The sequence below is a fragment of the Gopherus evgoodei genome, chromosome 8, assembly GCF_007399415.2.
Source record: "Gopherus evgoodei ecotype Sinaloan lineage chromosome 8, rGopEvg1_v1.p, whole genome shotgun sequence".
NCBI classification, from domain to species: Eukaryota; Metazoa; Chordata; order Testudines; family Testudinidae; genus Gopherus; species Gopherus evgoodei.
Genome location: NC_044329.1, coordinates 67,953,135 through 67,971,699, shown reverse-complemented (window position 1 = coordinate 67,971,699; position 18,565 = coordinate 67,953,135). Strand labels below are relative to the sequence as shown.

At 37.5% G+C, this 18,565-nt stretch overlaps 1 protein-coding gene across 3 annotated transcripts in view; it reads left to right on the top strand.

Annotated features, from left to right (window-relative positions):
* Nucleotides 1–18,565, top strand: part of DENND1B (DENN domain containing 1B) — a 275,660-nt gene that overhangs the window by 133,408 nt on the left and 123,687 nt on the right. For all 3 annotated transcript variants that reach the window (XM_030572009.1, XM_030572008.1, XM_030572010.1), the window contains exons 5-6: nucleotides 1,002–1,121; nucleotides 16,258–16,327. In XM_030572009.1, coding sequence (XP_030427869.1) covers nucleotides 1,002–1,121; nucleotides 16,258–16,327 — 190 coding nt within the window. The remainder of the gene's footprint in view (nucleotides 1–1,001; nucleotides 1,122–16,257; nucleotides 16,328–18,565) is intronic.

Sequence of the window (18,565 nt, the reverse complement as noted above, 5' to 3'; positions counted from 1 at the left end):
CACTTGGAGTGGAAGGTGGTAAAGCTTGTAATGGTCCTTTGTTCTTGTGGGAGTTCATTCCATAGTTGCAGACAGGCCTCTGAGAGGGAACAAACCACATGTGATAGATGTTACTCATTGAATGCAATGTTGTTTTAATCATGTCAGTCCTAGGATATTAGAGAGACAAGGTGAGTCAGGTAATATCTTTTGTTGGACCAACTCTGAGTAAGTTTCCTAGATCTGAAGAAGCTCGAAAGCTTGTCTCTCTCACCACAGAAGTTGGTCCAATAAAATATATTACCTCACCCACCTTGTCTCCCCAAGATGTTACTTTTGTTATGTAAAGAAGTAGATTGGGACAAGGAGCCTGAGATGGGTGTGGGGCTGACAGGAATGGGAACCTGGGGTGGAGACTGGGACTTGCTGGGCAAGAAGACTTGGGCAAGGACTTTCGGGGTGAGAGAAATGAGAAGCTTGGGGAGGGTTACTGCCCTGCAACCTTAACTCAGTCTCCTTGTATGTATGCATTATGATACCGTCTTTAATTCAATTATCTCACAGTATTTTTTTCACAGGCACTTAGTGACTTTTGAGTGCTTGACTTTGCAATCCGAACATTACGTTAACATGTGTGTGTGTTTGTAATAAATTAAAAAGCGCTGTCTCCTGCACTGACAAGCTTTACCCTTGTGGTAGAATGTTCCACTGTGCCTGAAGTGTGGCATGGTGGATCAGTCCTCATCTTGGAGTGTTTTGTGATCTTTTAGGTATCCTAGACCTAAGCCATTGAGCACCTTGAAGATTAGGATCAAAACTTGCTTACTTTTGATTACAGGATTTGTGAAAACTTATCACTGTGTTCTCATTTTCCATAGTTTAAAACACTGTTTTTTTCCTAGAAAAAGTATTGTCCATGCTGCTACCTGAATTAAATATTTTAAAATTTTAAAACTATTTTTCCCCCAGTGTACTGTCATATATGATTTAGCCATTTTACAATCTGTTTTTAATTTTTTTAGGGTGTCACAAAATCAAGTAGGACAGCACTTTACCTTTGTGCTTACAGACATTGAAAGCAAACAAAAGTTTGGATTTTGCCGGTTAACATCAGGAGGCAAAGTCTGCCTCTGTATTGTAAGGTGAGTGAGTATAACTAAAACTGGAGTTTCTTACTCCATGGACTTGTTATTTTTACGGTAATATTTTGTTGTGCTTTAAAATGCCTAGAGACTTTTTTAATAGATCAAAAATCTTCTGAACGGTGATGTATACTCACATACCACTGTGTTTCCTTTTTTCATAATAGTATTAACAATTAATTTTTGACAAAAGAATAAGTTAAATGATTTTTATAAAATTGAACTTAGGGATAAAATAAATATTCCTACATAAATAATAGGAAAGATCTGCTTTAAAGAGATATTTGAGAATATTATGTAGCTTTTCTGTCTTGAAATGTTATTTGTGCTAATATTTTTTTAATGAAACAATTGATACAGATGTTTCAAGTAGTTCAATATTGTTACTAGTTGTATTAATTCTGATGTGATATTCCAGAACTAATCAGTTGGAATTCTTGAGTCCTGAAGATCATTGCGTCACAGCAGTGTTTCTATCTGTGTTCCTTTATGCGTGCATAATTTTCACCAAAAACGAAAGTTAAAATATCAAACATTTTGTGGATCAAAACATTTTGAAAAATTTTGATTCAGAAATAAAAAAACATTTTGTTTCAGCATTTTCAATTAAAAACATTTTGATATTCCCGAATCAAAATGTTTTAATTTGATTTGTTGTACTGACCTGAGATGTGTCCTTTCATGTTAGTGTGACATTACATTGCTTTTCCATTTGGTGAAGCCGCAATTCTCTCCTGTGGTCTGAGTTCCTTGGCTGGACTACACCTGGTATAAGGCACCTGCAGATAGGTGATTCTTATGATGCACCATGCTGCTTGGTTAGAGGAGAGACTGCATTGCATCATAGGAGATGTAGTTCTTGTACCAAATATTTCAAACTGACCAAAGCTAAATATTTTGTTTTGGTTTTCCTTATGGAAAATAAAAACAAAAAGGCCATTCAAAAATTTTTCATGGGAAATTTTAATTTTACAGAAATTTCATTTTCCATTGAAAAATCATTCTGACTGAAAATTCCAGACAAGTTTTATCTAGCGGCTCTACAGCTGACAAAACCTAAAGAACAAGAATGTAGCAAACTACTTAATTAAAAGTTGGGCAAAACAAACATCTTGTAAAACCAACTAGGAAAAAACTGGAGGAACCAGTCTAGCTGCAGTGTAGGACAAGGACAGGAAACAGAAGTTGATCTCAAAATGGGAGCCATTTGCAGTACTGGAGCCATCAACCACAGACAAATGAGAAAGGAGCAAGGAGCTGCCAGTGGGAGAAGAGTATCCTGAAGAACAGTGGGGAAGGTGGATAGCTTGTGAAGAGGAGTTGGGAAGTAGAGGATCAGAAGCTGGACAGCTCATCTAGAGCTTTTTTTCTGGGGACCCAGCTGAAGAAAATTGTTGGTGCCCACAACCCAACAGAGCTGGGAATGAGGGGTTTCAGGTGTGGGAGGGGCTCAGGGCAGGGGCAGAGGGTTTGGGTGTGGGGGTGAGGGCTGTGGGAGGGGGGCTGGAAATGAGGGGTTCAGGGTGTGGGAGGGGGCTCAGGGCTGGGGCAGGGGGTTGGGGTGTGGGAGGGAGTCAGGGCTCTTGGCTGGAGGTGCAGTCTCTGGGATGGGGCTGGGGATGGGGGGTTTGGGGTGCAGGAAGGGGTTCTGGGTTTGGGGGGCTCAGGGCTGGGGCAGCGAGTTGGGGTGCAGGAGGGAGGGCTCTGGCCTGGTGGTGCAGGCTCTGGGGTGGGGCTGGGGATGAGGGATTTGGGGTGCAGGAAGGGGTTCCAGGTTTGTGTGTGGGTGGGGGCTCAGGGCTGCAGTAGGGGATTGGGGCGCAGGGTTGGGGCACGGACTTATCTCCAAGGGCTCCTGGTCAGTGGTGCAGCTGGGGTGCAGAGGCACGCTTCCTGCCTGTCCTGGCACCGTGGATCACGCTGTGCCCTGGAAGCGGCCAGCGGCAGATTCAGCTCCTAGGCAGAGGCACGCAAGTGGTTTCGTGTGACTATTGCCCGCAGGCACCGCCCCCTGCTCGTACTGGCCGGTTGCCAGCCAATGGGAGTGCAGAGCCAGTGCTCAGGGTGAGGGTGGTGTGTGGGGCCCCGTGGCTCCCCTGCCTAGAAGCCGGACCCGCTGCTGGCCGCTTCCAGGGCACAGTGCGGTGTTGGAGTAGGTAGGCACTCGCCTGCCTTAGCTGGGCAGCACCGCCAATGGACTTTTAACAACCTGGTTGGCGGTGCTGACCAGAGCAAGGTGACCCAGTGCCTGAAATGCCATGACCCAGTACTGGGTCTTGACCCACAATATGAAAAACACTGGTCTAGAGGAGATGGTGAAGGGCATCAGGAGGTTAGGGGACAAGAGCTAGGGAAAAGGCCTAGCATTGTGTATAGGGGAGATGGGCATAAGTAGGCTAGATACAAAGAGAGAAAGGGAAATGGCAGCAGAGAAGTTTGTAGAAAGAGCATTTTTGTTGCTGAAAATACCCAGTCAAATCTTTACTAGGATATTCAGCAACCTCTAATATAATGACATTGCCTTGCAGGCAGGGTTTTTGGAGTGATTAAAAAAATCAGTATATTAATGAGAAACTGTCTGATGTTCACTTTTTGCTTTGTCCAAACCAGTGAATAAGGAACTGAGTATGAATGTGGAAGTCTGTATTTTCTCATGTATATTAATTGGCTTTCTTATAGTAATGATGATAACTATTTAATAAAAACACTTGAAAAATACATCTGTCTTGGCTTCTGTAGAGCATGAGGATTCTGAACCATTTTCTTTGTTACACCTTTTGCTGGTATGTCTTGTTTAGGCTCAGGGAAAATTTATTCCTGTGCTTTAGTTCAATGGTTCTCAACCGGGGTACATGTTTCTCTGGGATACGTAGAGGTCTTCCAGGGGTACATCAGCTCATCTAGATATTTGCCTAATTGTACAATAGGCTGCATAAAAAGCACTAGCAAAGTCAGTACAAACTAAAATTTCATACAGACAGTGACTTGTTTATACTGCTCTATATACTATATACTGAAATGTAAATACAATATTTATATTTCAGTTGATTTATTTGATAATTATATGGTAAAAATGAGAAAGTAGCAATTTTTCAGTACTAATGTATTTTATGTCTTTTTCTGCAAGCAAATAGTTTTTAAGTGAGGTGTAATTTGGGGTTACGCAAGACAAATCAGACTTCTGAAAGGGGTACAGTAGTCTGGAAAGACTGAGAGCAACTGCTTTAGCTCAGTCCCATTGCCCACAACCCTGCCTTTCCACGTCAGACTAAGAACTAACATTTTCTACTTGTTCTTCTAACTTTATCTGACTTACCTCTAATGTTATAACAATAAATGCTTCATCAGTTCCACACACCCAAGTGCTAATGTTAAAATACTGTAAGTGACACTCTTTCAGTGTACTTAAAAAAAGTATTGGAGCCAGATCCTAAGCTGGTATAAACTGGCATTGCTCTACTGTAGTCAGTGGAACCTCTGTTGATATACATCAGCTGAGGACCTGGCTGATGGTCTGCTACTTTGTAGAAATAACTAGTGAAATGAAAAGTGGCAAGCTATAATTTTTCACTGCGTCATCATAAAAACATTGTGTTTATTGCTTCTGCTGTGACAATTTCAAATTTACAATGCAATGCTGAATACATAGTTGTACCAGCTTTTATATACTTCTGGATTGGTAAAATACTCATCTTTAACTCAAGGGGAAGGGTATGGAAAAAAATCATTAACTCTGAGTACAAAGAAAACTTTTTAGGAGTAGAATGCTGCCAAAAAGATCATGCTTTTATTTTGTAACACATTACATCTTTATCTCTAGCATGATGAGTATTGTTTTTCCATTGTTTTCTTTGTACAAATAGAGTACAATATAAAAGCATCAGGTACTGTAAGGTGATTGTATTAGGTAATCCTTAATACCGAAAATGTGCAGTTCACAAATATGAGATTTAAGTTTCTTTAGCAGCTGACTGTGTGAGATTGCATTGAAACTTTGCTGTTAAAATGTGTGTGTCTGTATTTCTGATATATACATATTCAGATCCACTGTAGTCTGTACTGTGCATCCAAAATTCATTAGCAGTGAGCAAATGTGTTAGTATTCATACACAGATTTGTGCTAGAATTGCATCTGAGTATCCCCAGTGTATGCAGTTTTTATTTTAAAGATTGACCACATACAAAGAAAATCTTAAATTGATGCACGTTCTTGTACAAAAGATTAATTTTTGATTGCAAGAACATTACTTGTTCCTTTAAGGATTGCTGAAGATTGTTTCCTGTAGCTTTAATAAAGGAAAATGGGGTAAGGTCGAGGGTTAGAAGATGGAGAGGGCCCCCTTTACACTGTACTCCTGTTTAGTCTGCCGAGCCCTCCCTCAGGCTTCAGCCTGCACTTTACCATTACACATACAGGTAGGGACACACCCAGCTGCAGCTTCACACAGATGCTTCAATTGGCTCTACATGGGAAGGCTCAGCTAAGGAACTGCCCAGTACTCAAGTGCATACCCCCCTCTAGAAGGTAAACCCAAAATTATACTGTCTTGTGCTGCACAGAGATCTGTAAAGAATAAGCTCATGAAATTCACCCCCTCCCTCAATGTGGAGAAGAATATTCACAGCTTTCTGCCCCACAGTTATGATTTTAGACAAAACAAAACAAATTTATTAACTACAAAAGATAGATTTTACGTGATTATAAGGGATGGCAAAGCAGATTGCCTAGCAAATAAAACAAACACACAATCTAAGCTTAATATACTAAAGAAATTGGATGCCTGTAGCAAATTCTCATCCTTAATGTTGTTTTAGCCAGATTGAAGAGATTCTTGAAGGCAAGCTACACTTATTGCATCTTAAAATCCCAGTTATTCCTTTCACAGGCTAGACAGCTGTCTAGTCTGGGCTCAGCCCTTTCCCCTCAGTTCAGTCTTTTTGTTTCTCAGGTGTTTCCAGCAGTCCTCTTTCTTGGGTGGGAAGTCAGTGAAGAATGAACCACAATGATGTCACTCCCCTGCCTTAAGTAGCTTTTGCATATGTCAGGAACCCTTTCTCTTCCAGTTTGAGTCCCACACCCATCAGTGCAAAATCACTAGCATTATGATGGAGTCCAGTACTAAGTGATTTGGTCAGATATCCCTGTAGGGCCACCGCAGCCATGACTCAGAGGCTGTTTGCAGTGTCCCCAGGAAGTCTTCCTGGTGAGAGATTGGAATCTTCAAAGACTTATTATTCTCCATAATGGCCTGCCATCTAGACTGATTGCATTCTGCCTAGTGGGCATTCCCCAGGTGTAAACATATTTTTAATAAATGCATAGACAATATTCCTAATTTCAGATACAAAAATGATACATGCATGTGAATAGGATAATCATATTCAATAAATCATAACCATTTCACTGATATGTCACATGACCTATCTTGCATAAAATACATCATAGTTATGCCCTAATCATATTGTAACAATATCTCTATGAAAAATATGGGGCATAATGCCATGGTAACGTGTAACTAAATTCAGTACAGCCTGTGAAGGTTGTATGGGAAAGCATGAGCAGGCCAAACAGAAGGGAGAGAAGAAAGTAAAGAGATTGGGTGAGTTGTTGAGTGGGCAGGTGGGAAGCAGAACAAAAGCAGGCATCCTTCCACTTATAGCTTCCTTTTATGGATGGCACCTTGTTATGTGCTAGCCAGTCCCTTTATGGATGGCACCTTGTTATGTGCTAGCCAGTCCCAGACCTCTGAAGTAATAGGACTTGATCAATGGCAGTCCTGCTGAGGTAAACATGATGTCATTGGGTGGCGGTTTTCAACTGGCTATAAAATACTGCCCATATTGTAGTAATGGGTTCACTTCTCTTGTAGTTTATTCTTCACTTGAAACTTTAATATGAGGAAATCAATTTTGACATTGTAGCCACAGGAGAATAAATACCACAAGATGTATTCTTCTTGTACTCATGAAATTCTTACAGTAATAAAAGGGGAAGAAAAATGCAGACTGTGTGTGTGTAGGTGTATACAGGGAGAATTGTCTCTAAGTTAGAATGTTTTTTTTAAAGTTTCCTACAAGGTGGCAGCTAGTGTAAGTATATTTTGTTTATGTTGACACAGTGAAAGAAAAATAACCCAATATATAGATTTAACACCTTTGAATTTTAAAGAAAGAGACATTGATACAATGTACCTTAAATGATTCTGATTCCAGATACCAAACCCAAAGCCTATTACAAATAAGTGGGAAACCAATCATATAGTGAATCCAGAAAAAAAGAAATCTGTTGGATTCCCCTCCATTAGTTGTGCATGATTCTTTGCAGGACTCTTTAAGGCTGCTTTGTGAAGCTCACAATGTAAAATCCTGCTCTGTGCGTTGTCCGCTCCGAACTTTTCAGCTAACATGCCATACATACCCTCTAGTATGTAAGCACAATGGGGTTCCCCTTCAGAGTATTTTTTTAAATATACACTGTTGTGCCTATGTGCTAGATTGGGTCTTTTTTCTAATTCATTTTTTATGTGAATAATGGCAAATGTTTGCAAATTCAGATTGGATTGGTATCCTATAACATGTTTGTAAATTTTAAGCATTCTTCTGTTATCATGGGGGGAAGTGTGAGTCTTTTATATTTTATTACTAAATATTTTGATACTATTTAGAAAAAAAATATACTACAGATATTGAGCAATACTAAATTAATGTTGTATTGTCTACAACTAAATTGTTTAAATAGAAAGGCCAACTATTACAGCTGTGATTCATTTTGTTAAAATCTTGCAACTGCTGACTGCTTCTAATGTTGACCTTATGTACTCTGAGAAATGCAAGACATTATTAAAAATTTTCTGCCTTAGATTTGATTAATGAAATTTTATGACTGTAAAATTGTCACCTACATTTCCAAATGAAATGCTCTAATAAGGAAGACAGGTTTATATGGTAAGCCTTTGTAGTTCTTCAACTCAGGCCATGCTTGAAGCTTTCTCACTCTTCCTTTAGGCAAATCCCTTAGAAGCAGAATGTTTCAATTTTACACATTTTGTGTCAATTTTCCAGACAGAAAAGTAGCCCCTAGACATTAGACATTTAGCTACGGAAAGGCGGTTTCCTTAGTTTTATTTGATTACTAGAAGTTAGATTCCTGCTGATAGTTCAGGACTGTTAGTGGTTACCTGACTATTTGACAGAAAACATTTCCTTTCCTTTATTTAACCTTTGACTCATGAATGTAAAAGTTTTATCAGAGCTATTGTAGAAACATAAGTGAGGTGGACGTCTACTTACTGTGACAAAGATGATGCATGACTTTGAATAAAAGTCTGAGCTCCTGCCTTGTTGCTACTTTGGATTAGAAGAAAATGCTAAATACACTTTTTAAATTACGCATGAAAGATCTTGTGGTAGTGTTTTTTTCATTACAGTGATTGGCACATTTGTAGATAAAATCTCCTGGATTTTAAAAGCTTAAAATTTTCATTTTCATGATCTATGTTGCAGAAGTTGTATTATAGGATTTATTCTTCTCATTTCAAGAAAAGTTTATTGTAGTGCCTTATACACCAGTGAATGAAGAGATTGTCAAGTTTTCCATATTTGCTTTTCAGAAGCTTATACATAGTAAACTCTTCAGGGCAGAGACCATGAGTAAAGCTTTCAAAAATGATTTAGGAGCTGAAGTCCTATTTTTCTTAGGTAATTTAGACATTTAGAAACTCACATCTCATTGCAAATCAATGAGATTTATCTCCCAAGAGTCTGAGGGCTTGTCTGCTTGCTGGGGAATTGCGCACTGTGGGGGTGTGATTCCTAAAATGCACAAATGTGGTATACATTAGTTGGTCTGTATAGATGCATGCACCAACAGGGTCTTCATGGACCGATTAATGTGCAACACATGAGTACGCTTTAGAATTCACTCCCTCAGAGTTCGTGTTAGCGCATTCTGAGTCACCTCTGAAGGGATTTAGCAGCCTAAGTCTCTCAGATACTTATGAAAACTCCATCCTATATCTTCCTTTGTGTTTCTACAGTGGCTACCACAATGGGGCTTCAATCCTTTTGTTGTTATTGTAAGGCAGTGAATTAATAATTTAATAAATTGATCTTGCATATTTGTATGAGTTCAAACTTGGGTAGCAAGTTCTTCCTTATTTAGAGACTTCTTTTTTTACCTGCACTCAAAATAAATCACTTTGGTAGTTTTGAGCCCATATTTATTTTTTAATAAAGGCGCTAAGGCCCTTTTTCTATCAAAATTGTAATGAGCTTTGGTTGAGTTATTTTCTTTAGAGGGGCTGAGTAGCTTCTTCCCTCCACAACACTTTTATACTTATAGGTCTGGTGCATAAACACAATAGCACTGTATTAAAAATCTACATATTACTGAATAAAAATGTAGGGCCTGAATCCTGCAAATACTTTCACAAGTAATCCTGTTCAAATCAATGAGATTATTCATGGGAATAAGTGTTTGCAAGCTCAGGCCTTGATATTAGGCTGCCATTTCTACAAGAGCCTCTATTGTCCGGTGACAAATAATACTGTATTACATACCTTTTAAAGTAATTTTTAAACAGGTATAGTAGTGTCTGTAAGCTTGAAACTGACAAATTTCCTCACTGATATTTTTTTTTTGTTGTGTACAAATACTTGGTTTTGCAGTGTTATGTGTATTAATGTAGTGCTGCTTTTATATATATTTTCTTTTCTTTTTCAATATCAAGATAAAATATCATTTAAGAATTTGTTTTAAGAATAAAATTCTCATATGATTACTAGCACTTTAGACAAATATACATACACACACACACAGAGAATTCAGGAGGTCCAGTTGCCTTCTTTTCACTCTTTGCAGTGTACTGTTGGAGTATTGTAAAGAAAGTAAAGTTAAAAATCTGGGAGAAACACTTAATTTGCACTATTGGATACCTGAAAAAAAGATTTACTTAAAAAGTATAGACTACCACTCTGAGGTTTTGTTTTTTTAAATTAGTTTTGTGCTGTCAGGATGATGTGTATATATTGTTCTTTTCTTTTTTGCAACTGTGTGAGTTAAGATTTTCTTCCCTTGCTTTTTTTGGTTATAAGTAGCATGCTTAAAATTATTTTAACCTAATTTTCTATGATTTTAACAGTTTTTAAGCTAAAGGTAATTATTGTTTTAGTATTCCAGCTATGAAGTAAAAGGCTTTCTACTACAGCATTTAAAACATTGTATTCAACTTCTAAGAGTTCCTTCACTTTATTTTTTATAATTCAAGTTTTTGTTAGCATCTAGAATGTGGGCATATAAAATCAGTGTATTTTTCCTTAAAGGAAGGAATATTTGGGGCACTAGACGTACAGTAAGTATGTCTGCTTATAAGGAAGGAAAACCTCACTTAGCTGTGTGCTGAGCATCACTAGTTTCAGAATATGAATATGACCTTTCTCCTGCATCTGTTTTAAAATTGTATCAATTTTTGTTTTTGTAGTAAGTGGGAGCTAAATTCATAGACTGGTAGAGATAAATATAAGCATTATGTGAGATTAAAATGAGAACACTTGTTTTTGCAGTGTACTCTTGATAATGAAAAATGAAGGCTCAGAAGTCAAGGGACGTATATTCTAGAGCTTTGTGTTTTCTACTGAAAAGAGAAACATAGTAGGAAAAGATACTGTAGTACTACTGCTGAGATGTTGCTACATGGCACAACACAGGAAAATTGGTGGATAATCTAAACTAATCCCCTGTGACCTGTATGAAAAATGATTCTGTAATTTATAAATTGTATGATGGTTTTATAGATAAATGCTTAGAGCAAAACACCAATCTACATCACTATATTAGACTGAGAAAGCCACTTTTTATTTGTTCTACAGTACAGTGTTTGATTTGTGTTGGGTTTTGCAGTTAACACTTTCCCCACTAGACATATATATTGCATTTCATCCACCCAATAAACTCTACTATTAACATATTTCCAAAAGACAACAGGAAACATCATCTATGAGGAAGAAACTTCCGGAAGCAATCATTGTGTGGAATTTTCTAGTCAGTGTTTCACCATAATACACAACACTCACATGTATAGCACTGCGTGCCCTTTAGTTAGGTGTGATGGCTACACTGAACAATTATATCCTAGGGCAGTGGTCCCCAACTTTTTTCGTCTGGCAGGCACCAGACGATGAGCCACTGAGGACCATGGTCGGCGGACGAGCATCTGCCAAAATGCCGCTGAGAAGCGGCAACATCAATAGACGTTGCCACCGAAACGCTGCCGACAAGCAGTGTCATCCAGAGGTGTCGCCGCCAAAAACCAGTGCTGGTTCTCAGCAGCATTTCAGTGGATGTTCGTCCACCGGACAGTACGCGGGCACACATAGATGCCCGTTGGGGACCACTGTCCTAGGGTATTGAAGAGCAAATACTATAATCAAGTTATGCAATAAAGTCACACTTTAACTACCATAAATAATACCAGGTAGCATAAATATCTGTTAAAGCACTAAGATATGGACTCAGATGTAGTTAACAGACAGCACAATGTGCATTAAAGCCTTTTAAAGAAAGCTAATTGTTTAGAATGTGTCTGTAGCAGCTTTCAGGAAACAGTCTGCTTCAGCCCAAACTTTGCTGACTTGCGGACTCCCTGCAGGAGCCTAAAGCTTCTAGCAGCTTTCAGAAAGACATCCGCTTCAATGTGAGCTGCAGTCACATATTAGGCAAGACGATTGAAGTCATCACAGTTTGGGGAGGTGTTTGTCTCTTCAGACAGAAGCAGATGCTTGAAATCTTTATTTTTATTTTTTATTATATCGCATTTTCCAATATTTTAAACCTTACCCATCATCTGTTTAAAATAAAATAGCAGTTCAAATTTGTCAGCTCTCTTGGAGAGAAGACCAGTCTTTCTGAAGTGCACAGAACGGGGATTATCTACTCTTGTGAATTCGCTAGGGTGCAGAAATATATTTCCCCAAAGCTGCTTCAGGGTAAAATATTTTCATTCAGACTCAAAGCTAGTCAGCCTCAGCTGAAATAATGAGAGATGTTAACACATTGCCACTTGTTTTCATAAGCATATTGATATATGAACAGCTAAAATAGCTAAGTAGTTTCAAACGCTTTTAAAGATACAGTAGAACCTCAGATTTACGAACACCTCAGTAACGGAGGTTGGTTGTAGCTCTGAAATGTTTGTAACTCCGAACAAAACATTACGGTGGTTCTTTCAAAAGATTTCAGCTGAACATTGTCTTAATACAGCTTTGAAACTTCACTATGAAGAAATAAAAATATTGTTTTTAATCCTCTTAATTTAAATGAAACAAGCACGGAAACAGTTTTTTTATTCTATAAAATCTATTTTTTTAAACTTTCCCTTTAGTTTTTTTAGTAGTGTACGTTTAAAACAGTACTGTATGCGATTTGCCTTTTTTTTTTTTTTTTTTTTTTTTTGTCTCTGCTACTGCCTGATTACGTACTTCCAGTTTCAAATGAGATGTGTGTTTAGTCAGTTCGTAACTTGGAGGGTCTGCTGTATGCTAGATACACTTGGTACAGAACTACCATCAGTTAGTTTACCCCACTTCTTAAAAAACAGTTCAAATTTTAAAACCTTGAGTTTGATAAAATTTCTATGTAGGAGAGAGGTGACGTTTGCCACATACAGTTAAAAATCTCCTTTAAATAGGAAAGTTTTCAAAATAAATGCTCACTTTTGCACACTTGCCTCTGAAAATTTGCCTATTATTGATCCTTTTTTGAGTTACATACTTTTATAAATAAACTTTAGAATTACAAAACCAAGCAGTTTTAAATCAGATGGCATAGATGCCATATTTTATATGTATTGTATAGTCATGCTTGCAGAATAGTGTGTGCTTTTTAAAAAAAACAAACAAATAATAGTGAGATATTTGGAACTGGTATAATATGCCTGATGGAAGATATTGGTTATTCTGTCTCCACTTGTGGAAACAATCAACTCCTCACTACCCTCCATTAATTTATTCTTACAGACATGTCTGGTTAGATCCGTGGAAAACATAGGGCTTTTAGATTCTGTGGAAAGATTTCTGGTGGTGAAAGATTAGATTTTAAGTTCTGAAACTCCCTGGAGTAAAATCCCTGGATAAAAAGTCAGTCAGAATCAATGAAGTTGTTCTGAGGTAGATAAATTGAACACCTTACAGTTTCCTCTGGGTCTCACCTGACCCATGGATCATGAATTGTCATTCTACAGACACTCCATTTATTTCCTTCTGCTGGTCCCCAGTCTTGGTGCATTTTTCTGCACCTCCACTTCAACATGGAATAACTTCCTATTTCAAGTTCTCCAAGCAAACCATCCTTCCTTTAGCCTCGAAAAGCCTCTTATTTTTAAACCATGCCAACAGGAAGTGAATGCAAAATAATATTTAAGAAAAAGAAAAACATTGCAAGTTAGCTCTGGCTTCCAGTGTATCCCATCTCCTCTATGGGTACGTCTACACTACAGCATAAATTTGAATTAGCTTAAACCGATTTTATAAAACAGATATTATAAAGTCGATCGTGCATGTCCACACTAGGCACATTAATTCAGTGGTGTGCGTCCGTGGTTCGAGGCTAGCGTCGATTTCTGGAGCGGTGCACTGTGGGTAGCTACTGTAAAAGAATGAGCCAATAATGTCAATTTGCGTCCACACTAACCCTAAATCGATATAGTAATATCGATTTTAGCGTTACTCCTTTCGTTTTGTAGGAGTACAGAAATCGATTTCAAGAGCCCTTTAAATCGATATAAAGAGCAGTGTAGTGTGGACGGGTGCAGCGTTAAATCGATTTAACGCTGTTAAAATCGGTTTAACAGCGTAGTGTGGACCAGGCCTATGTTAGCCTTCTACTATTTAAACTTCATGAGACATGGACTGTTTTTATACTTGTCTTATGCAGCTTCATGCCAGGGCTGCCTGAGGGGGAGGCAAGTGGGGCAATTTTCCCCGGGCCTTGCAGGGGCCCCCATGAGAGTTTTTCGGGGCCCCTGGAGCAGGGTCCTTTACTCCATCTGGGGGCCCTGGAAAACTCTCAGGGGGCCCCAAAGACCCGCGATGGGGGTCCTTCCACCCTGGGACTCCAGGCCCCCTGAATCCTCTGGGCGACCCTGCTTCAAGCACTCTGTAGGCATGTAACTAATACTAATAATGTTGTTTATTTCCATGACTTAATAATCTTCTTCTTGGATTATAGTATTCGGTAGTGTGCTGCAAAGGCAGTAAAATCAGATACTATTTCATCCCTTTTGAACACTGCTACTATTATTTTTAATAAAACATTCTCTATAAGATGTGGGAAAATAGATTAGAAGATAACATTGATTTGCAGACTATAACTTTAGTAATGGACCATTCCCAAACATACAAAGATAGAAAAGGAAAACTGAATCAGGCAAAAGAGGAATTACTATAAGAATCAACAGTGAAGTAACTATAAGAATAGCAAACTAAAATTACTTTGTAATGTAAATAATCATCATGTCCCAAATCCAAACTAAAATAGTGAATGTATACCATTCCCTGCCTTGAAAACTGAAGATTCTGTTTCTTTAGCTTGCTTGATCAACTGAGTTTTTATGAAAAAACTTTAACTCTTCAGTCCACTCACTGGACAAGACTGGCTTCCACACTAACCCTGGACTACCTTAACAGGTTTCCCTTTCCTCTGAGGAAAAGCTTCTAGAATCTGCATCCTGGGAGTTTTCTTTGGCAATTGACATGCAGTTAGCGTAATACTCTCTGATACATATCCTTTAATCTTCACAAATATATCCAAAACACGTATTGGATGTTAAAAAAAATACTGTGAAATACTGCATTTATAATATGCTGCTGTACAATATGCATCTATTGGGTTTCTATGTGATAAAATTACATTACAGTATTTTGGTAATGAAATAATGTTCAGTTTTTAAAAAAAGACTTCCTCCCAAAGCTTTTAAACCAATTATAGACCTTGTAGTATTCAACTGGCAGTATTCTAGTGGTACCGTTATATTTGTGATGAAATACTAAAACAGAAGAAAATGTACATAGTAGCTTGTACATATGTAATTTATCTTGGTATTGTTTTGGGTAGTAATGGTAAGATTTACTAAACTTAAATTGTGTGCATGAAAAATGATTTTGGAAAGTTTTTTTTTACCTTTTAAAAGAATTAATGTCCAGTCATTAGTGAAGTCAGAGAGAAAAGCCCATCATTTGGAAACCTAATAGTTTGCTGATGCAAAGTTACTGATGTGTGTAAGGACTGGAAGGATTGGGACCACGTTTCTTATCTGATAATTACTTTGAGGTCTGAGTGCCGCATGCGTATGGACTGCAGACTTGGGTTTGAAGATTATTAAATATTCTTTATGTTCATATATTTGTACATGTAAATGACTAATATTTGTACATGAACATGGCTTCTGAAGTCTATATGTAGAGATTATTTTGCAGAGAGACCACTATTCATTTGACATATTTTTGAATAGTGCTTTAAAGACCCAGTCTTGCATGGGGTAGTGTGTCTGGCTGGGCAGTTGTGTCCACAGAAAGCCCCAGAGACTAACTGGGGGTTCCATACAGTTATGGCAGTCTGCCCATGAACTACACAGTATAGGACTGGGGTCTAAGGCAAATCTGTTTTCATAAAAACAAATTGCATGAGTGCATAGAACTACAGCCACTAAGCACATAAGGAATTACATTTATATCAATTCAGGAATGTTTAAAATGCTTTTGGACTTAAAATATCATTAGATAATTCAAACAGTTTTGAGATCTGTCTTCACTTTTTGTCTGTAATGCTTGTCTGTCTTACTGTATATCCAGAAATGGCTTACCTATGTGCTGAAATATGACCATTAATAGTAGTGCTTAACTGGATGTTTAAAAGTATAGTTTTGTATAATAAGCACAACTTTAAGAAATGTAATTATTATGCTTTCTGGAAATAATATACTGTCATAAATAAAAAAAAATGCAAGTTAGCATTTGCTCGAAACGTTTATGATAGAAGTATGATTAAAGTTAATCTGCAATAAATATTATGGGAAACTGGAAAATAGGCAATAATTTTCTTATTATATTTGGTAATAATAATATACATATTTCTATTTTACAGTTACCTGCCATGGTTTGAGGTATACTACAAATTGTTAAATACTCTGGCAGATTATTTGGCTAAAGAACAGGTACTTTTAGATATTTGTTTATTTCTAATAAAATATTTTACTTGAAATTAATCATCATAATTTTAAATCCTACAAAACTGTTCCATACTTTCTGCATGTTTGAACAATGGATTTAAGATTTGCAACAAAATAAAAAATGTATGCGTTTTAGTTTTGCTAAGTGGACAGGATGTTTGCCATATTCCAATGTTGTTAAAACTTTTTTTGGATATGCTGCTGCCACTATTACGTGGATGTCATGTATTAATTTAAAAAAGCTGCTGAGAACATACTACAGCAAAGTGTCAGTCCTTCTGTAAACAAATCCTGGGCTAAGTGTGAGCAGAGCGTCAAGCCACGGAGAACTCCATGATATGTTGATTGTTAACCAGATAGTTCCTGAGATTTGGGATTTATCAGATACAATTTTTCTGAACTGCATTAGATTTGATGTACTACTTTGTCCTTCATATTAACTAAAAACTACTTTATCATACTGTCATCTTGACTAGAAGGGGGAAACTGCTTGCAGCACTCAGTAAAGAATCATGATAGTTTAGTTTGCATATTCATGAGCCATTAGATATATTCACAGGATTACACAGGAAAGAAAATACTGGCATCTGTCTTTATTAAAAGTATTAAAGATATACTTTCCTGCTTCAAGTATCTTGGTATACTAAATGTAATTTTTTAAAGAGAAAAAGCTTAGCCATATGCTGTTGACTGCAGATGCTGAGATTGCAAGAATATACGTGCAATAGTTATGCCTATCGGAAACAGGTTAAAGAAAACAATAACATTTTATATATAAAGAAAATATAATAGCCCAGTTGCATTAACTTAAGTAAAACAGAATGTAATGGTCACTAAAGTCCCATTGTTAGCATATTAAATCATATTAAATTTTGTTTTGTCTTAATCTTACTATTTAATTGTAATAGGGCTTTTTACTTGCTTGAATGACAAGGCTCATGCAGGGCAAGACTTGTCTTTACCTTTGGGCCTTTCCCAGTGCTTGTTGGCACTAAACAAATAAATAGTAGTTCAATGTTTAGCTGACAAAGCTGCAACTTTATTATTGTGTATGTTAAAGAACTCTATACTTTAGTGGACCATATGTTCTTTCTGGCACTGTACAAAGTGGAAGTATTTGATTTGGTGTACTGCCTCTTCCCCTGTCTCTTGGACTAAAAAATCTATCAGAGAACTCCTTGTTGTCTCCCTGACCAAGTCAAACCTAAGGCCTTATTTGCTAGTACCTGAGTAACTCCACCCATCTTTGCATAGAGAGATGGCAGCCTTCTTCAGACAACTTGGATAAGTTTATATGAAAGTTGAAAGTACAGTTCTGCTGACATGTTGACCCTTTCTCCACATTTAGCTTGATCTCATTAGCCGAACTATTTTATAATATTTCAAGCTGTTGTGCTTTGCCTGTTCAATTTAGGACTGAATTTATGAATATAAAAATCATGATCTAGGTTCCATTACCATTCCTAAATACAGTTGCATTTTGGAAACCAGGTTGTGACACCCTAAACAGACCCAGTACAAAAAACACATTTGCGTTGTGTTTCCACGGCAGCTTTATTTACTGTTCTACCATATGACATCTGTATGCATTCACATGTACCGCTCTGCCTAATTATGTTTGCGTTAATTCATTTGGGTAATTCAGGGGCGCTATCCTGTAGTCTCAGTAGGGGTTAGAGTGCCTGTAGGACATATACATTGAGTCCAACAAGCAATCCAAAGGGAAATGCTTCCTGTGATGTCCTATAATATGCAGAGGTAGGAGGAAAGAAGACCCAGTCAGCTCAGTAACACAAATACGATTAGGGAGTCTAGTCTTTGAAGCAACATAAGTATAATGACCTGGTCAGGTCACAGAAAGACAACCATGTGGTAGCCTAGGCGCATTAACTGCCATGGTTGTTAAACTTGTGCTAACCATGTTGTGTACAGATCCAAGCCATATATAGACTACACCATATCTTTGCTTGATTATAAATTCAGTAAAAATTTGTACAGAGAGGTCCCAAAGCTGATACAATTTTAGAAGGGTGTTGTCAGGCCAGATAAACTGTGTTAATACCATTTTTAGCGTGAACCATTTTGAAGGGGTTCAAGTAACATGGTTATATTACATGTGTATATCAGGAAATGTAGAGAAAGAAAATAAATATTAAAGAAACTGACTTCAGAACTTGCAAGAAATGATCATTCTCTGAGCCATAAAAGTAGATTGTGCGTGTA